General features: G+C 49.0%; 1 protein-coding gene across 1 annotated transcript in view; it reads left to right on the plus strand.

The window, feature by feature from the left end:
• The window catches only part of HMCN1 (hemicentin 1), a 164,139-nt gene that overhangs the window by 126,619 nt on the left and 17,064 nt on the right, over positions 1-20,456 (plus strand). The window contains exons 68-90 of the mRNA XM_030279477.4: positions 2,250-2,528; positions 3,181-3,371; positions 4,026-4,107; positions 4,564-4,700; positions 7,612-7,753; positions 8,734-8,878; positions 9,596-9,723; positions 10,383-10,539; positions 10,716-10,837; positions 11,021-11,185; positions 11,364-11,471; positions 11,612-11,749; positions 11,883-12,017; positions 12,265-12,534; positions 13,013-13,203; positions 13,552-13,765; positions 14,224-14,358; positions 14,837-15,027; positions 15,497-15,578; positions 16,574-16,843; positions 17,343-17,513; positions 18,009-18,179; positions 20,207-20,377. Of these exons, the coding sequence (XP_030135337.4) occupies positions 2,250-2,528; positions 3,181-3,371; positions 4,026-4,107; positions 4,564-4,700; positions 7,612-7,753; positions 8,734-8,878; positions 9,596-9,723; positions 10,383-10,539; positions 10,716-10,837; positions 11,021-11,185; positions 11,364-11,471; positions 11,612-11,749; positions 11,883-12,017; positions 12,265-12,534; positions 13,013-13,203; positions 13,552-13,765; positions 14,224-14,358; positions 14,837-15,027; positions 15,497-15,578; positions 16,574-16,843; positions 17,343-17,513; positions 18,009-18,179; positions 20,207-20,377 (3,795 nt within the window). The remainder of the gene's footprint in view (positions 1-2,249; positions 2,529-3,180; positions 3,372-4,025; positions 4,108-4,563; positions 4,701-7,611; positions 7,754-8,733; positions 8,879-9,595; positions 9,724-10,382; positions 10,540-10,715; positions 10,838-11,020; positions 11,186-11,363; positions 11,472-11,611; positions 11,750-11,882; positions 12,018-12,264; positions 12,535-13,012; positions 13,204-13,551; positions 13,766-14,223; positions 14,359-14,836; positions 15,028-15,496; positions 15,579-16,573; positions 16,844-17,342; positions 17,514-18,008; positions 18,180-20,206; positions 20,378-20,456) is intronic.

Genomic DNA, 20,456 nt, shown 5'->3' on the forward strand with positions numbered 1-20,456 from the left:
ACTAGCTTTTCAAAGTGTTGGGTTTTTTTTAAATGGGACATGTTTTAACCCTAGAAAAATCCTTACTTGAATTGTCACCCATAGCCATAAAATCACAGAGTGGTTTTGGTTGGAAGGGACATTAAAGCTCATCTAATTCCAACTCCCATAATGTGTCACAGATTTTTTTTAGAAATAATAATATTTAATTTCTAAGAAAAGTTTAACACAGCTATGTAAGTGGGGAAGTGCAGAAAGGCAGCTGTTCCAGCTGTTCTGTGCCCAGAATACCCCTGTCCTGTGCTGTGTGTGCTAGAGCTCTGTCCCTGTGTCCCTGTGCTGTGTGTGCCAGAGCTCTGTCCCTGTGACCCTGTGCTGTGTGTGACAGAGCTCTGTCCCTGTGCTGTGTGTGGCTGAGCTCTGTCCCCGTGTCCCTGTCCCGTGTGTGACTGAGCTCTGTCCCTGTCCCGTGTGTGACTGAGCTCTGTCCCTGTGTCCCTGTCCCGTGTGTGACTGAGCTCTGTCCCTGTGTCCCTGTCCCGTGTGTGACTGAGCTCTGTCCCTGTCCCGTGTGTGACTGAGCTCTGTCCCTGTGTCCCAGTCCCGTGTGTGACTGAGCTCTGTCCCTGTGTCCCCGTGTCCCTGTCCCGTGTGTGACTGAGCTCTGTCCCTGTCCCGTGTGTGACTGAGCTCTGTCCCCGTGTCCCTGTCCCGTGTGTGACTGAGCTCTGTCCCCATGTCCCCGTGTCCCTGTCCCGTGTGTGACTGAGCTCTGTCCCTGTGTCCCTGTCCCGTGTGTGACTGAGCTGTGTCCCCGTGTCCCTGTCCCGTGTGTGACTGAGCTGTGTCCCTGTCCCGTGTGTGACTGAGCTCTGTCCCCGTGTCCCTGTGTCCCTGTGTCCCTGTCCCGTGTGTGACTGAGCTCTGTCCCTGTGTCCCCGTGTCCCTGTCCTGTGTGTGACTGGGCTCCGTCCCTGTGTCCCTGTCCCGTGTGTGACTGAGCTCTGTCCCAGTGTCCCCGTGTCCCTGTCCTGTGTGTGACTGGGCTCCGTCCCTGTGTCCCTGTCCCGTGTGTGACTGAGCTCTGTCCCTGTGTCCCTATCCTGTGTGTGACTGAGCTCTGTCCCCGTGTCCCGGTGTCCCTGTCCCGTGTGTGACTGAGCTCTGTCCCTGTGTCCCTATCCCGTGTGTGACTGAGCTCTGTCCCCGTGTCCCGGTGTCCCTGTCCCGTGTGTGACTGAGCTCTGTCCCTGTGTCCCTGTGTCCCTGTGTCCCTGTCCCGTGTGTGACTGGGCTCTGTCCCCGTGTCCCGGTGTCCCTGTCCCGTGTGTGACTGAGCTCTGTCCCTGTGTCCCTATCCCATGTGTGACTGAGCTCTGTCCCTGTGTCCCTGTGTCCCTGTGTCCCTGTGTCCCTGTCCCGTGTGTGACTGGGCTCTGTCCCCGTGTCCCTGTCCCGTGTGTGACTGGGCTCTGTCCCCGTGTCCCTGTCCCGTGTGTGACTGAGCTCTGTCCCTGTGTCCCTGTCCCGTGTGTGACTGAGCTCTGTCCCTGTGTCCCTATCCTGTGTGTGACTGAGCTCTGTCCCTGTGTCCCCGTGTCCCTGTCCCGTGTGTGACTGAGCTCTGTCCCTGTGTCCCCGTGTCCCTGTCCCGTGTGTGACTGAGCTCTGTCCCTGTGTCCCCGTGTCCCTGTCCCGTGTGTGACTGAGCTCTGTCCCTGTGTCCCTGTCCCGTGTGTGACTGAGCTCTGTCCCCGTGTCCCTGTCCCGTGTGTGACTGAGCTCTGTCCCTGTGTCCCCGTGTCCCTGTCCCGTGTGTGACTGAGCTCTGTCCCTGTGTCCCCATGTCCCTGTCCCGTGTGTGACTGAGCTCTGTCCCCGTGTCCCTGTCCCGTGTGTGACTGAGCTCTGTCCCCGTGTCCCTGTCCCGTGTGTGACTGAGCTCTGTCCCTGTGTCCCCGTGTCCCTGTCCCGTGTGTGACTGAGCTCTGTCCCTGTGTCCCCGTGTCCCTGTCCCGTGTGTGACTGAGCTCTGTCCCTGTGTCCCGGTGTCCCTGTCCCGTGTGTGACTGAGCTCTGTCCCTGTGTCCCTGTCCCGTGTGTGACTGAGCTCTGTCCCTGTGTCCCTGTCCCGTGTGTGACTGAGCTCTGTCCCGTGTGTGACTGAGCTCTGTCCCTGTGTCCCGGTGTCCCTGTCCCGTGTGTGACTGAGCTCTGTCCCCGTGTCCCCGTGTCCCTGTCCCGTGTGTGACTGAGCTCTGTCCCCGCAGTGCCGCCCAGCCTGGACAATGCGGGGGGCACGGAGGAGGTGCTGGTGCTGCGGGGTGATGCTGCCACCCTGGGCTGTGTGAGCGATGGCTCCCCTGTCCCCGAGGTGTCGTGGCTCAAGGACGGGCTGGCGCTGCCCCCGGGGGCCCAGCTGAGCTCCAGCAGGCGCGGGATGGTGCTGCAGGTGCTGAGGGCAGTGCCCACAGACGCGGGCACGTACACCTGCCTGGCCTCCAACGCCGCTGGGCAGAGCAGCAAGCACTTCGTCCTGAGGGTGCTGGGTGAGTGTTCCCTGCCAGCATGACACACACAACTCCTCCAGGGATAAGGAGTGTTCCCATAGGCTCACAGAATCCCAGAGTGGTTTGGGTTGGGAGGGACCTTAAAGCCCATCCAGTTTCACCCTCTGCCATGAGCAGGGCCATCTTCCACTAGCCCAGGTTGCTCCAAGCCCTGTCCAACCTGGTCATTTCAATAATGATAAATGAGAGGAATAAGGAAATGAAAGATACCTAAAGATGTGTGAATGTGCAATACAGTGTGTATTTCCCAAGTACTGAAATGTGCTATAATTAATGTAATTATATGCTGTAAATTAGTAACTTTGCTTAGCGAAAAGTCAACTTGACAGGAAGATGAACAGTTGAAAGCACAACAGTTAAAAGGCTGATAAATATGATTACTGAAATTATACATTGTTTTATCTGTGTTTTTTAAAACATTTTCTAACTAATAATTCTAAATCACAATATAAGCAAATTAATAGGCAGAGTTAGATAGAAATTACCTGAGTTCCTCCATGAGTTCATGATACAATCAGAAATAATTTAATATAAACTAATTCTACAGACTCTACCCACAAGATCATGTTTTCAGTCAGTTTTTACAAGTGTTTTGAGACCATAAAGAACTGGAATGTTTTTCCTTCCTCAGAGCCACCTCATATCAATGGTTCAGATGAACCAGAAGAGCTCTCTGTCATTGTTAACAACCCACTTGAGCTCCTGTGCATCTCCTCTGGCATCCCAGAGCCCAAAATCTCATGGATGAAGGATGGGCGTCCATTGCTGCCAACTGACAATATTCACATGCTAAGAGAAGCTCTCAGAATAACCAGTGCTCAGGTAGAGTGTTTGTTTCAAAATAGGCTCAGTTCTACAATCCCTAAAATGGTTCCTGCCTTAGGAAGAAACCTAAGGTGTCCTAAAAAGCCCTAAAATTCACTCACCTGCATCTGTGGTTAGAGAAAGGTCCAGGTGAAACAACCTTTAAAAACCTGCATCAGTAAACTAAGGCTGGGTCCAGCTGTGGGTGCCCAGGTGAAGTTCCCCAGACAGAAATTAGATAGGGCTCAGGGTTGATTGCTGCTTGTTTTGTTTGTAAAAGAAACACTTCTGGGCTATATAATGAGTTTATAGAAAGGAGAAACCATAAAGACGTTAATTACTGTGTGCACAAAAGCTTTTCCTCAGTACCCAAACCTGAGCCTTCCTTAGGTGGATCCCTATAGCCAGTTCCATCTTTAGTGCTGGACACACATTATCCAGAGAGATTTTATGGAGTCCTGCAACTCCTGAGCCATCTCTGAATAACCCCACCAAAGTGAAGTAAAGAAGTATTCAACAACTTCATTACTTTCTTTCCAGGCATTTTGTGTCTCCTGTCCTTGTGTTCAAGTGGTGTGGGTTATATGTTGTTACAGTGTTTGTATCTCTTGGTTTTGCTGAATTTTTCCCCATAATCGGGAGTTTCTGCTGAAATTGTTCCTGTGTTTCCAGGTAGAGGACACAGGCAGATACACATGTTTAGCATCTAGCCCGGCAGGAGATGATGACAAGGAGTATTTAGTACGAGTGCATGGTAAGTTTAATCTAGGGAAAAAAAATTTCCTCAAACTGTAAATTGCTAAGGTGCATGTCAGCATCTCATTTAACAAACCCATATTCCTAAAGATTAAATAGTCTCTGATATTACACCATATGATCATATTAGTGTTTCTCATTAAGGATGGTTATTCTGAATGTGATACACAAAGGAAGTTTCGCCTGATTTCTGTTACAATTCCAAGTCTTATTTTGAATATCCAGGAAGCTCACAGATGTCAGTATTTGGTTGGATCAAGTTTGTTGTGCTCACTCTATAGAGATGTGAAATATACTAATATATTTTACACAGGTATTGAGAGGAAGAATTAATTAATGATCCCACAGCTTTGCGTTTATTTTAAACTTGAGATAAACTGGAAATTTTCAATCAGTAGTTTTCCTGATGGTTCATATGTGCGGTGTTGATTTTGCTCTCTGTTTTTTGTCCCAGTCCCCCCCAACATCGCTGGTACAGGAGGGCCCCAGGAGCTGACGGTGCTGCAGAACAGCCAGGCTATTCTGGAGTGCAGGTCGGACGCTGTGCCCCCTCCCACCATCTCCTGGCTGAAGAACGGGGAGCTGCTGCAGGTACTGAGCCTCCAGCCTTTGTCTGGCCCTCTGCTCGCTGCAGTTGTCACAGCAGTGCTCCAGGTCTCTTGCTCCGCTCGCTCGCCCCTCAGCCCGAGTTCCGTGCCCGCAGCTCAGAGCAGCTGGGCAGCCCCAGTGCCTCTGCAGCCAGCCCCAGTGAGCCCCCAGAGCCAGCGGGCATGTGAAGTGGCCATCCCGCTGTTACTTGTTCTTTTTTCCTTTAGGGGGATCCCTTGCTCCTCCTGGATCCTCTGAGCAATGCTAGAAGCCTTCGGTAAACTCCTGAATGGCTTCCCAGGAAAGGTAGCTGAGACAAGACTGCACTCTCTGTTTCCTTTGGCTATATTATGCATCCTCTTACTCTAGTAGCATTTAGAAAGGAATTCAAATTCTTTAAAAGAAAATGGGTTGCTAATCACCAGGTTTTACCAAGTGCATCTTTCCCACTCAGAATTCCATAGTGCCGTGGCAAGGCAGAATCTGTGCTGCATGAGAGAGGATTGTCAAGATGAGGATGGTTTATATAGAAAGAATTTTTTTCCTTCCCATCCGTGGGACCACTGACAAAACGGGTCCTTTTTAACTTAACATTAAAATTCAGTTATTAATTGAACTTATAAATTTTTTTTTCTCACCCTTTGTTCATTAATTAAGAAGAAACAAATACAGACTATGACTTTTTGACTTTAGCTGTGATCCATCGCTAAATCTTCACCCAAGTTTCTGCTTGTTTGCTTTCCTCTGACATGTAATTCCTTAGACTCTTTCTCTGTGGTAGATTTTGAAGAATTAAGTATTACTGGAAGAAGGATCTGGTTGGTGAACATGCCTTACAAAGTGCTGCTAGGGACCATGATCTTAATGTAGCCCAGGAACCAGCTGGAAACAAATTTAACAGGACCATTCTACTTCTGAACAGTTAATTTTCTAATTGAGTGGTGGGGTTTTTTAATGAAAACAAGGTTGAACAAGGATTGGAAATAAAACTTATGAATGCTTTTTGCCTTGCCCTTCATTGGAAAGCTTATGTTTGAAAAGCAATGCTTAGGGAACATAAACCATGAAAAGCAGCTACTGTTAAAAATATTCACCAGAAAAGTAGAGGAACACTGTGACAGCCAGAGGTGCTCAGCTGGTAACCTGGGAATCATCTTTGCACTGTTAGTTCTTCTCCTGCCTCAGGAACTCGTGTCAGAATGTGGGGGCTGAAGTTTCTTGGGACTTCAAAGCCCATCCAGTGCCACCCTCTGCCATGGGCAGGGACATCTTCCACTAGCCCAGGGTGCTCCAAGCCTCATCCACCCTGGCCTTGGACACTTGCAGGGATCCAGGGGCAGCCACAGCTTCTCTGGGCACCCTGTGCCAGGGCCTGCCCACCCATGAGCTCATATGCTAGACATCAGGAGAAATCAGTATCTCGCTGCTTTCTCAACCCCAAAGAAATGTAACAGCTGACTAATCCTGAGCAGCTGGAAATGGGTGTCCTTGGGTTGGGAAGAGAGGTGAGGAGCTCCTTGGAAAGTCATCCTTTTTTCCTGGAAAAGTGTAAGTGCCACAGTGACAAGAGAGGGCTGGAGAAAGCCAGGTTCTCAGCCTGCAGTGTTCAATCAATTTAAATATCACTGGTTTTGTGAGGCAGCCTTGTAGAGGTTGTCATTCCTCCTGCTTTTGTTGTCTTCCACTGGGCAGATTTTGAGGTGAAGCCTGCCTTAGTCCATCTCTGTGTGCTGAGTGATGGAACTGTGCAGCACCACCTTCTCTGCCAGCAGAACTATGGAAAGATCTGGCCTCCAGCAGCTTTGAAATTGTGGCACTCTTGAAATGCACATTGAGAGTTAAGAATAGGAGCCTCCTGGCCTAACCTGGCTTTTTTCAAACACTAAAATACTTGCTGAGTTTGTATTTTTTTTCCAACATGAGTTTTCTGGCTTACTTTGAGTAGAGCCTAAGGATTAAGTTATAGCTTCATCCTCTGTCTTCTCTTATCTGTAGGTTTCTCTGTTTAGAAACCATCACACAGGTTGTGTTTTCAACACGAAATGCCAGTGATTGCCCAAAATCTGTCAATAACCCACCCTGGTGGTGAACTGTGTCACCTGAGAGCTCCAGTCCTGCACTGCAGGGGTGATGCCTGGTGTGAGAGCAGAGTACCAGGGTGCTAGTGCAGAGCCAGAGGAGTTTCATCTCTCTGGGATACCCTTCTCAGACCCTCTAACCAGAAGAGTAGATGGGAATGTCAGCTTTCAGTTCCATCCAGAGGATGGGTAGCACATACTGGAAAAGCTCAGTTGGTTTTTATCCAGTAAAGTCTCTGAGCACTCGTAGCTGATGTTGCTGTCAGTGATTGATGCAGACACAACCCGGGCTGGGTGTCGTGAAGCTCTCACTGGACTGGCTCCTGGCAGGGGCTGTGGAGTCACTGCAGGGCTGGGGAGAGGGGCAGCCTGTGCCCAGAACTGCTGGCTGGTGAACTCCTGGCTGGTAAACTGAGCTGGCTAAGCCTGTGCTGCCTCCCAGCCGAGCCAGACTGTGATGCTGGAAGTGTAGAGAAACTTTGATTCTTTCTGCCTGTAGTGTGCCTAGATAACACATAAGATAAATGAAATTAATCATGTGCTATTAGGTGCCCCTTTCCATAAAAACTCCAAAGCCCTTTGGCTCTTTAACAGCTGCCTCCTTCAGGCACAAGCCTCAGTAGGGGTTTCAATGGAGAACCAGCAAGCAATGCTAAGTTTTAAAAGCTTTCTTTACCCTCTTTTGTTAAGGGATGTAGAGGCAGCAGAGCATTCAGTCCCTGGTTTGTCGGTGCCCTTCTCTCCTGGCTTTCAGTGCTGTGCAGTGCAAGGTGTTCTGTGCAGGAGAGGCCAGCAGTGGAGCTCTAAAGCCTGCCTGTGTCTGTGTGTGCCCGCAGGGAGGCCCCCGGCTGCGGATCCTGTCCAGCGGGAGGTACCTGCAGATCAACAACGCCGAGCTGGGGGACAGCGCCAGATACACCTGTGTGGCCAGGAACGTGGCAGGGGAGACCACCAGGGAGTTCCTGCTGGCAGTGCACGGTAACCTCGCGGAGCAGCCTCGGGCAGCTTGGCCTTTGCACGGCGTTTCTGCGCGAGTTCAGGCAGCAGGAGCTGAGCATTTGTGATCGCTTTCCAGCCGTGTGTTGGCCACTCGGGCCATGCCAAATGTCCCATGCTGAGCCCACAGCTGGCTCCCAGGCTAGGGGACCTGCTGGGCACTTGCCATGGCTCACTCACCATCCATCTGTGCTTCCTGTGAGCAGAGGCTGCATCCAGCCATCATCCTGACATGGAGTCGGGATACATCCAGAGTGAACACCCATATCCAGGACTGACAAATACTCTTGAACAAACCCAGAGCAATTCTTTGAAGCATTTGACTGGCACCCTGGGGACAAGGATTCAGAGCTGGCTTGACAGGTTACTTGAGAGCTGTGGCAGCTATTCTGTGCCTGGAGAGGACAGGGCTTGAGGGGCCTTACGCTTAATACTTGTCCTGTGCTACCGTAGCTCTGAGCTCCATTTTAAACCCTTTTATTTTCTCTAGTCTGATGAGAAGTTATTCTACTCTCACACTCAGGTGCCTGGAAACAACTTTTCCCCTTTTTCTATTCTGTTTCCAGCCCAGTCGCATGGGCCCTGCCTTACCCTGTGCCCCGAGTGACTGGCCTTACCTAGTCCAGCTAAAGTCCTTTTTTCTCCTTAGTGTGTAATCAGAAAGCAAGGATATCCCCACAGCCTTAGCTTGCCGAATTGTACGTGCTGAACTCCTGCTGTTTTAGCTCAGTAACCCCTTTGCAGTAACTTGCAGAGCTGACCTTTGCAATGCATTTCAGCCAAACTTTCTTTCTCCTTCCCTGCTGCACCTTGGCAATTACCGTCACCCAGAATGGTAAGAAACTTGTTTCTGTCTGTGCAGTGAACCCAAACCCGCTGCTGCACCTATTTTCATGTGTTCAGTTTCAATCATTGCAATGTAGAGTTTCTTCCTTTGTATCATCAGCAATTCTCCCTTGCAGTGGCTCCCACGATCCGGAGCAGCCCCCAGACTGCCATGGTGCACATCAACACCTCTGCCCTTCTGGAGTGTGCTGCAGAAGGAGTTCCAGCCCCCAGGATCACCTGGAGGAAGGATGGGGCTGTTTTTACTGGAAACAATTCCAGGTATTGCCCAGAATTTTAGCATAAATACTCTTCATTGCTACGTAAGTGTGTATTTGTTGCAGAAACTTAATTAGACATGAAATTGTTCTAGAGAAAAGTAGCAGCACCAAAGGTTTCACCTTTTTGTTAAGAAGGATGAAAAATTCCTTTGGCAACCAAATATAATCATTCTGACATTAGAGATTTTGAAGAGTAAATGTGAAAGATCTTTAGATTTTTATATATACTCAGTTTTGGGATGAAGCCAAGAAATTTCATGCAGACCAAAAGCTATTCTGTATTTTCTAATACATGAAACATTTTATACATATTCTGGTGCCAACTTTTATTATAGTGAATGGCTTCTGTCTCCTGACTGTTTTAGAAGGAAGTAGTTTGGCATTTTCCAGAACTGAGTAAATGCTAAGGAATTCTGTTATATTGCAGAAAAAAAGTACAGGCATTAATTAAGATTTTTAAGGTTAAATGAGAAACCATAAAAAAAGGGGGCGGGCTGTTTTCTGTAAATCCAGTATCTTTTATGTGAAATCACCATGTCAGCCAGATTTCATCATTTATTTGGGAAATAGATGTGCTGGGAAAGAATGAAATAATTGAGAAAACAATTAATGCATGCTTCATTTAGGCCGTTGGTTGTGTCCCCTGAGTCATCTCATCTCTGCTCTGCCAGGGTGCCCTGTCGATGGGTGGTGGGCAGCACCATTTGCTCTGTTGCAGGTACTTGGTGTTGGAGGATGGGTCCCTGCACATCCCCTGGGCACAGGTGGCTGACACGGGCAGATACGTGTGCATGGCCACCAACGCCGCGGGCAGCGAGCGCCAGCGCATCGACCTGCACGTCCTCGGTAAAGCTTGGGGCTGCTGAATCCACCGGCAGCACGCTGCTTCTGACAGAGGCAGTCTCCGTTTAGCCCCTTCTTAGTTGCTCTGGTAAAAAAAAAAAAAAAGGGAGAAATTGTTGGAAAATCCCGGTTTTACAGAGATAGGGCAACTGAGAGGTGTTTTAAGAGATTTTATTCCATTATCAGTCTCGTTGAAGGGTGAGACATAAGAGATGTAAAACTCATTCTATCCGAAGCCAACCTATTTCCTGGTTACAATACCTTATAAATGTTTTTCAGTCTATTAGCTTTTGCCACACAATGCTGCTAATACTTCTAACACAAATCAACTTTTATTTTACCCCACATGGTCTTGCTACAATGCATCTTTCACAGTTCTAGTTCTCCAAAATATCTGGTCTTTTTGCAAGGCCATCTTTTGAAACTTGTTTCCAGTTCAATCTCTCTCTCTCAGTGATGCCATCTCTATTCCATGGCCTTTCAAAGCCAGCACACCCTATGTCAGAGTTTCCATACAGATGTACAAGACTATGTGAACTTTGTCAGGTTTTGAGAATCCTTTACAAATCAATTTCTCACAAGAAATATGTGTGTGTATATATATGCATACACACACACACACATATAATTATTCTAAATAATTAGGCTTTGTTTGTCCTTAGTTCCTCCAACTATTGCTCCTGGGCAGACGAATATCACAGTTACTGTAAACGTGCAAACCACTTTGCCTTGTGAAGCCACTGGAATTCCCAGACCAGCAATTAGCTGGAGGAAGAATGGGCATCTGCTTAGTGTTGATCAGAACCAGAATACATACAGGTGAGAGATGTTTTCTTTTTCATTGTGGGTTTCAAGTTTTCAGGGATTATTTTGGCACTTGAAGAATCTATCTGTGCTTAAACACTACCTTGTCTAGCCAGCAAATTCAGTGGGCTAATTACCTGAGAAGGAAAGAAGTATTTCAATGGCTTTTACTTTCTTTTTTCTTTGTTCAGACTTCTGTCTTCAGGTTCCTTAGTAATCATTTCTCCCACTGTGGATGATACTGCTGTCTATGAGTGCTCTGTGTCAAATGATGCAGGAGAAGATCAAAGGGCAATTGATCTCACTGTTCAAGGTAGAGGGGATATTGCTATTAAATGTGTGTGCAACCCAGAACTTTTTTGGAGTGTTCTGATGTTGAGATGAGATTTTCATTTCATTCCTCTTTGATACTGATATCCATAAGTGTCTGGTATGTCCAAGAATGTATAACAAATGAATGTGGGCAAGTAACCTTTGCCTTTCTCCTGATTTTTAGTGCCCCCATCCATAGCAGATGAAGCCACAGAGCTCCTGGTAACAAAGCTCTCTCCAGTCGTGGTTTCCTGCACTGCCTCTGGTGTTCCCATCCCCTCGGTTCATTGGACCAAAAATGGCATCAAGTTGCTTCCCAGAGGAGATGGCTACCGAATTCTCTCTTCAGGTAATGTGCTGCAGGAAATCAGTGCAATCACGCACACCCATAAGTAATCAATTACAGAAATGCAAACAATCCCCCAGAGATCCCCTCTCTGATGGCTTGGAATGAAATGAGAGATGCTGTAAGGAAGCACCTGTGCCTCAAGGATGCTTTGCATGTTGTGGTGCTCTCTCTGCCCCAGGAGCTGTGGAGATCCCCTCTGCCCAGCTGGCCCATGGGGGCAGGTACACCTGCGTGGCCCGGAACGCCGCGGGCTCTGCTCACAGGCACGTCACTCTGCATGTGCAGGGTAAGCTGGAGGCTGACAAGCAAGGCTGTCCTGGCAGCCAGCATTGCTACTTCAGCCTGCTCAGGTTGTAGAGTTTCAGTGTTCTTCTGTATTGTCCTAGCCTTGAACGTTAGCTTTTCCCTTTTTCTTTCATTCCGCAGAGCCACCCGTTATCCAGGCCCAGCCAGGGACATTGGATGTCATTGTGAACAATCCTGTTGTGCTGCCCTGTGAGGCCGTGGGCACTCCTCAGCCCGTGATCATGTGGCAGAAGGAGGGCATCAACATCATCACCACAGGTATCCTCCCAAAGCCTGGGACTCTGCCTGCTCCCGTGACACAGACACCCGTTTTCTTTTCTGAAACTTGGGTTTCTCCTCTCCTCTGGTTCACCAAGCCAGAAGTGTCATACTTTGATTATATTTGTTTTAGGGAACAGTTACATGGTCCAGCCAAGTGGCAGTTTGCAGATTGCCAGAGCATCTGTGGAAGATGCTGGGACTTATATGTGTGTTGCTCAGAATCCAGCTGGCACTGCTCTGGGGAAAATCAAGCTGAAAGTTCAAGGTAAATCACCTTTTAGATTCCTTCTCTTTGACCAAACACAATTCTGAGCAGTAGAAAGCATCCTTTTTGATGTGATGCTGAACAGAGCCAGGAGGTTTATTCCCTTTAGTTTGATGTCTGCTTTAGGGCATGCTTTTAGAATTATTTTCACCAAAAACTTAGAGTTCCTTCTTACAGCATACATACAGGTGAGAGGTGTTTTCTTACAGCATCTAATTGTTTCAATAATTGTCTTTGTTCCTTTCAGTTCCTCCTGTTATCAAGTCCCACGTGGAGGAATATGTTGTTGCCGTTGATCAGTCTGTCACCCTGCAGTGTGAGGCTGAAGGCTACCCTGGCCCACAGATCAGCTGGCATAAGGATGGGCAGCAGATAACAGAGTCCATGCGAAGGAGAATCCTGAGCACGGGAGCTCTGCAGATCCTGTTTGTGCAGCCCGGGGACAGCGGCCGCTACACCTGCACAGCGGCGAATCCCGCGGGATCCAGCACCTCCAGCACAGAGCTCGCTGTGCACGGTAAGGAACTCTTCCTGGGAGCATGGGGGGCACTGCAACAGCTGGTCCAGACAGGCTGAGGTCTCCCCATCCCTGGAAGTGTCCAAGACCAAACTGGGTGGGGCTTGGAACAACCTGGGATAGTCAAAGATGTCCCTGTGCACAGCAGGAAGTTGGAATGAGATGGTCTCTTAAGGTTCCTTTGAGCCCAAACCATCCTGTGATTCCATGATCGGTGGGACTGTAGGGAAATGTGTGTTACCAGTGTAACCCCACAGAGAGTAAGGAACTAGGGATGTACAGGGAGGAGTTCAGGAAAACAGTGCTACTTAATGCAGGGGAGTGTTATTAAGCTGTAATTTCGGCCATTTGCTTGAATTCTGGCACGCAGTCATTGATGGAAATGGACAATCCAGAAGGTCCAGACAAGGACTTTCTTCAGTCCAGTGTTTTGCTTGGATAATACCCAGAGGAAATGTTTCTAATGACCTCCCCACAGTTCCACCCAGGATCCGCAGCACGGATACACAGTACACGGTCACGGAGAGCTCCCAGGCTCTTCTGTCCTGTGTGGCTGAGGGGATCCCAGCACCAACAATTAACTGGAGGAAGGACAACATGCTGTTAGGAGACACAGTGGGAAAATACCAGACTGTGCCTGGTGGAGACCTAATTTTGGACAATGTTGTGGTAAGCTCCCTGCATCTAAGCTATTAGTGGACACATTTTGCAGTGATAAGAACCAGTTCTGTGTTAGTCATTGTTTTATTTTGATTTCTTCTTCTTAATGTTCCAAAATCATTACAAAACTTTCATTTTCCACTGGGGAGTAAATTCTATGAAGAACTTGTAGTGGTAAATCCTCAGGAACGGTAAAAAGAAGTGTTAGTTATCCTTCAAATTCAGGGAAGTGGAAGAGCTCAGCTGAGCATTTCTGCTGAATGCTTGTTCCAAGCATTTCAAGATTATCCTACTGATACGAGTGGCCTGTGCTGTAGGATATCCCAGCTGAAGCTTCCCCACCGTGTTTCCTTCCAGCCTGAAGACTCTGGCAGTTACACCTGCATTGCCACCAACGCTGCTGGGGAGGACACGCACACGGTCACCCTGACAGTTCACGTGCTCCCAGCTTTCATTGAACTGCCTGGAGACGTAGCCTTGACCAAAGGAGAACAGCTCAAGTTAACCTGCAAAGCAACTGGGGTACCTGTCCCCAGAATAACATGGACCTTTAACAATAACATCATTCCAGGTGGGTCCCTGATGGCCATTATTTTCCCCTATGCAGCGTTGCAGTTTAGGACAGGAAAGAAGAAAATTCTAGCTGGAATAAACTGTTAGTGATTGTGTGAGGAATATCTTCAGTGTTACGCAATCACGTAATTAAACTGCCTCTGAGACAAAGCTGTAAGGAAGGTAATTAAAAAATGGTTCCTCTTGTGTAGCCAACAATGTAGCACATTAAAAATATTAATATCTGATGGTATTTACTCAGTATTCAGCAACTGATTCTTGAAATTACAGGGCAGCTGAAGTGAACATGTGCATGTGGGCAAATGTTACAGCAATGACTTTCTGTGCATTCCTGGAGTGTCTCAGGGATGCACAAGACCCCAAAGCTGTGCTGCTGAGAATGCACAGATCCAAGCACTCCTGTGAGCTGTGTACGTTTCAGTCCCTGCAGTGACCCTTTCCCTGCTCTCCCTCCAGCACAGTACGACGATGTCAATGGGCACAGTGAGCTGCTCATCGAGAGGGTGTCCAAGGAGGACTCTGGCACCTACGTGTGCTCTGCAGAGAATACAGTGGGCTCCATCAAGGCCATTGGCTTTGTGTATGTCAAAGGTACATGAAATTCAGCAGTTGTGGTTATTGCTGGACAGCTCCATGTAACCACTGGGCTTGGATAGTGGAGTTGGAATGGGATAGGTGGGAAGGGACCTTAAAACTCATCCAGTGCCACCCTCTGCCATGGGCAGAGATACTCCACTAGCCCAGGCTGCTCCAAGCCCCATCCAGCCTGAGCTCGGACACTTTAAGGGATCCAGGGGCAGCCACAGCTTCTCTTGGCAGCCTGGGCCAGGGTCTCCCCACCTCACAGGGAGAAATTTCTCCCTAGTATCCACTTCGAACCTGCCTGCTGTCAGCTTAAAGCCATTCCCCCCAATATATAATACCTTGCCACTGGCTAAATGGTAAAAATCTGAACAGGTTGAAATTCCCCCTTCAGAAAGTCCGAGGTGAGTGATCCCTACCAGCAGTTCTCAATTAGGCACATTTTATTTTGGCTCTACTATTTCTCTGCCGTCTCTTGTTTTTTCAGAGCCTCCAGTCTTCAAAGGGGATTATCACTCCAGCAGAATTGAGCCCTTGGGTGGCAATGCCATGTTGAATTGTGAAGTCAGGGGAGATCCCCCTCCAACCATCCAGTGGAACAGAAAAGGAGTGGGAGTTCAGATTAGTAACAGGATCCGACAGCTTGTCAATGGTTCCCTTGCTATCTATGGCACCGTGGTGAGTCCTGCCCCTATACTGTGAGTATCTGCTTTGAACTTGATTGATCATGTTGGTTTGAAGGAGTCAGGCTAGACATTTATCCTTTTTTGCTTTCACCTTTAACAAATGTTCTAACTTAAACTAGAATTAGATTCAAATTATTGAGGCTAAAATCCCCAGGTGGTCAGAGTTCTCCCTGCTTGTCAGAAGGACTGAATTTACATACTAATTGTTGATGTGTGAGATCCTGGTCATGGCCTGTTAAATGGGACCTTTTCTCCTGACCTTAAGAGAGCCTGGCTTCTACAGGTCGGCTGAAAAGCAATTGCATTCTCCATGTGCAAATCTCTTATTCCAAATCTAAATTCCTAATCTGAACAGCAAGACTCCTATTTTTCCCTATGTACTCATGAATGCATTTTGAATTGGGATTAAAATTCCCTGCCAGAAGGGGCCCTCTAGGCTGAGCCCCTGTTTTGTTCCTCAGAATGAAGATGCTGGTGACTACAAGTGTGTGGCGACCAATGACGTGGGCGTGGTGGAGCGCAGCCTGACACTGACCCTGCAGAGTAAGGCCCAAAGGGAGGCTTGATGCCCCTTAAGGGAGTGAAAACCTGCCTGTGGGGAGGTGCAGGCAGCTCCTGGGGGAGTGTTTCAGGTTGGGCACTGCCCTGGAGGTTTGGACTCATCCCCTCTTCCACAGACTCATAGAAGGGCTTGGGTTGGAAGGGACTTTAAAGGTCACCTGCCATGGGCAGGAACACCTTCCACTAGAGCTGGCTGCTCCTTGAACACTTCCAGGAATGAGGTAGCCAAGAGCTTCTCTGGGCATCTTTCATCATGAATATATGACAGTCTGGTCTAAGCTGTGATTGAAGTCAAAGAAGAGAGGGATGTTAAGGATGGTTGAGCCTCATCATAGAAACCAGTGTGGAGTGAACTGAGCCACTCTCTGAAAGGGCCTGTTTCTCTTAGTTCACTCAATACAACTGGAATAAACTAGACTTTCAATTTAGAGGAGTCCTAATTCTTATTGATAATATTTTATCTTTGGCAAAAAAAAATGTTAGAGTTTTTCTTTGCTAATGGGATAATTTCTAAACGTGCCCTTCCTACTGTAGCCTTAAGCACACTGTGGGTCTGTTCCTTACCCTTCAGTTGTCTCTGGACATGAATAATAACATCTTCCTGTGGGTTTTATGAAAAACAACCCATTTTAGCAATAAAGAAGAGCATGTACTCTTACAGCTGGGCCTTAATCCCTGCTTTAGTCCTCAGATTGGAGCATGTTCAAACTAGCTTGTTGTTGGCATTGTAACGTGTCTATTTGGTGGCACCTGGGAACGTGGTTTAGTGGTGAACATTGGTGGTGGGCTGATGGTTGGACTTGGTGATCTGTTTTCCAGCCTTAAGGATTCTGTGTTTCTCTTTTGCCAGCGGGGGATCAGCAGTAATAATTTTAGTCAAAGTAAACTGACTTGGGATTTCTCTGTGCTCACTTTAATACTAAATCAGTCAGGCCTGTGCCCGTGTGCTGTTGCCCAAAGCGCCCTTTCTCTTCCAGGCCCCCCAGTGATCACGGTTGAGCCGGTGGGGACCGTGCTGGAAGCCGGTGCCACGGCGGTGCTGGACTGCCAGGCCGGGGGAGAGCCCCCTCCCGCCATCAGCTGGTCCCGCCAGGGCCAGCCCGTGCTGGGCGACGACAGAGTGACCCTGCTGCCCAACGGCTCCCTGCGCATCGCCCCGCTGCACAGGGAGGACACCGCCGAGTACGAGTGTGTGGCCAGGAATCTCCTGGGGTCCGTCCTCGTCACAGTGCCCCTGACTGTGCAGGGTAGGTGCACGAAGCATCAGAGTGACTTTGAAGCTGGTAGATGACAGCATTAATCTGGATCAAATGTGGTCAACATTCATCTTGCCCATATTTTGTGGATGAGATGTTTGGTCTTACCTTCTTTGTAAGCGTTAGGTCTAGGGTAAGCTTAGTCTGAAGTGTCAGTGGGGTTCTCTTTCATTAAATTTTATTCTATTATACTCATCCAGCTGGGAGAGATAGAGGCTGTGAAGGGTGAGAGACAAAAATTATAATGAAAAGGTCTCGAATCAGATCCTGTCCTCAGAACATGTCACAATTGAACTGTGCCTCTAAAGAAAAGCATTTAGGAGCATATGCAGTAATTGTCGTTGAACTCTGGTAAGAGATTTGTGCACAGTAATGACATGAAGAGAGGTGGATTTCCAGGGTCGGGAGGTGCAGTTTTCACTTCTCTGTGCTGGCCTAAGGGAGCTGCAGGTGCCAGCAGTGCCCAGCAGCATCCCTGCTCCTGTTGCAGTGCATGGCGGGTTCTCCAGCTGGCTGGAATGGCGGGCGTGCAGCGTCACCTGCGGCCAGGGCGTGCAGGAGCGTGTCCGGCAGTGCGACAGCCCCGTGCCGGCCAACGGGGGCCGCGGCTGCCAGGGCCCCCACACCGACCTGCGCAGCTGCCACCGCCAGCCCTGCCCAGGTACTGCTGCAGACACACAATCCCTCCAGGGGCTGGGTTGGAGGGACCTCAAAGCCCGTCCAGTGCTATGGCAGGGACACCTTCCACCAGCCCAGGGTGCTCCAAGCCCTGTCCAGCCTGGCCTGGGACACTGCCGTTGATCCAGGGGGGCAGCCACAGCTTCCAGGGTCTGCCCACCCTTATAGAGAACAATTCCTTCTAAATATCTCCTCTTCTAATTTAAAACCTTTCTCCCGTGTCCTGTCGCTGTCTGCCCCTCTAAGTCTCCTTTCCTCTGTTTTGTAAACCCTCTTTAAGTACTGAAAAGCCACAATGAATTGGTACTTTTAATGTGCCTTGCATAAAGTGCCTTAACAATGAACTTCTATTGCTGTGGATCTTCATGGCAGATTAATTTTTCCAAGTAGTTGTAATTAATTTTGGAAAGAAAGAGGAAATTTCAACAAATGCCACAAAAATATTGTTGAATGAAAACTGAGCTTTTCTGGTCCTTAGTGGATGGGAACTGGTCGGAGTGGGGGCTGTGGGAAGAGTGTTCAAGGAGCTGTGGCCAAGGAAACAGGACAAGGAGCAGGACCTGCAGTAACCCCCCAGCTCAGCTCGGAGGGAAGCCCTGTGAGGGCAGCGCTCTGGAGTCAGTAATGTGCAATCTTAGACCTTGCCCAGGTAAGAGAAGAGTATTTTAACCTTATTTGCATGAGGGGCTTCACATACAGGTTTCTTTGTTTCTCCAAATCCAAATTATCTCAGCTTATTTTTAGTTGTTAATTACTTTTTTTTTTAATTGAATGGCATGAACTCTTGGGAACAGGAATTACAAAAGTGTAAGAAATCTCAGCAATTTCTTTTTTTTTTTTTTTAACAGCAGTAAAAATGGTAATATGTATTTTAATGTTTTTCAGTACTTATTACCCACATCCTCACAGTCTGTTTTTTTTTAATGTAAATTCTCTCTACTCTAATTCTATCCTGCAAAGCCAGTTAAAAGAACCAAACCTAAACCACCAACTATTTAAAGCTATGTAAAAATTATTGTTAATAATTTAAGACTTTATCTGTATATTTTCCTCTGTTGTTGCAATTTTTAGCTACATTTTGCTCCCAACTACCTGAATGTCAAGTTTCCTTCATGTCCCATGAGTATTTCCCACATTTGACAGGTTGTAGTTTATTCAGAGCCTTCAGCACTGACATGTTCCCTTCTGTACAATTTGCAATGTTTGACGTTTCCGTTTTCCCTTGGCTCTGCTGCCACTGTGATGCCAAACACTCATCCAGAGGCCTGAGACTCATTTCTCTAGGTTTTGGCAGGAAAATCATCTCTGGCTGCTGCTCTCTGGCAGCTTTTAGCCAGGCTGCCTTGGCTCTGCTCAGGCCTCCATCCTGCCTGGGGAATTGGAAAAATTCATATTTGATTAAGTGTTCAGTTCTGATGTTCCACAATGGTGGTGAGGTGATGTAGTTAAAAAACAGAAAGAGTTGATCTTTGCTTGTCAAAAAAAAAGTGCTGATTCTTTGGGCCACCGTTTGTGGCATTATGTGGGGGATCACAGATATCCGGGGTGTCTGTTCTGGGGCAGTGTGTGGGATCAGGGCTATCCCAGGTGTCTGTTCTGGGGCAGTGTGGGGTCAGGGCTATCTGGGGTGTCTGTTCTGGGGCAGTGTGTGGGGTCAGGGCTATCCCAGGTGTGTATGTCTGTTCTGGGGTAGTGTGTGGGGTCAGGGCTATCCCAGGTGTGTGTGTGTCTGTTCTGGGGCAGTGTGTGGGGTCAGGGCTATCCCAGGTGTGTGTGTCTGTTCTGGGGCAGTGTGGGGTCAGGGCTATCTGGGGTGTCTGTTCTGGGGCAGTGTGTGGGGTCAGGGCTATCCCAGGTGTGTGTGTCTGTTCTGGGGCAGTGTGTGGGATCAGGGCTATCCCAGGTGTGTGTTCTGGGGCAGTGTGTGGGGTCAGGGCTATCCCAGGTTTCTGTGTCTGTTCTGGGGCAGTGTGGGATCAGGGCTATCTGGGGTGTCTGTTCTGGGGCAGTGTGTGGGATCAGGGCTATCCCAGGTGTCTGTTCTGGGGCAGTGTGTGGGATCAGGGCTATCCCAGGTGTCTGTTCTGGGGCAGTGTGTGGGATCAGGGCTATCCCAGGTGTCTGTTCTGGGGCAGTGTGTGGGATCAGGGCTATCCCAGGTGTGTGTTCTGGGGCAGTGTGTGGGATCAGGGCTATCCCAGGTGTCTGTTCTGGGGCAGTGTGGGATCTGGGCTATCCCAGGTTTCTGTGTCTGTTCTGGGGCAGTGTGGGATCAGGGCTATCTGGGATGTCTGTTCTGGGGCAGTGTGGGGTCTGGGCTATCCCAGGTTTCGGTGTCTGTTCTGGGGCAGTGTGTGGGATCAGGGCTATCTGGGGTGTCTGTTCTGGGGCAGTGTGTGGGGTCAGGGCTATCTGGGATGTCTGTTCTGGGGCAGTGTGTGGGATCAGGGCTATCCCAGGTGTCTGTTCTGGGGCAGTGTGGGGTCAGGACTATCCCAGGTGTGTGTGTCTGTTCTGGGGCAGTGTGTGGGGTCAGGGCTATCCCAGGTGTCTGTTCTGGGGCAGTGTGGGGTCAGGACTATCCCAGGTGTGTGTTCTGGGGCAGTGTGGGGTCAGGGCTATCCCAGGTGTCTGTGTCTGTTCCGGGGCAGTGTTTAAGCAGTGCTGCCGTTGCAGTGGCCGGCGAGTGGAGCCCGTGGGGGCCGTGGGGGCCGTGCAGCACCACATGCGGGAAGGGCACCCAGACGCGGCCGCGGCTCTGCACCAGCCCGGCCCCGGCGCACGGCGGCCCCCGCTGCCAGGGCCCCGACACGCAGCTCCAGCTCTGCTACCGCCGGCGCTGCCCAGGTGAGACCAAACTTCTCCTTCCCTCCCCCGGTTCTGCTTCTCTCGTGGTTAACACTTTCTGGCTATAAAAGCCTAATCC

Source organism: Taeniopygia guttata, chromosome 8 (genome assembly GCF_048771995.1).
Source record: "Taeniopygia guttata chromosome 8, bTaeGut7.mat, whole genome shotgun sequence".
In the NCBI taxonomy this organism is placed as follows: Eukaryota; Metazoa; Chordata; class Aves; order Passeriformes; family Estrildidae; genus Taeniopygia; species Taeniopygia guttata.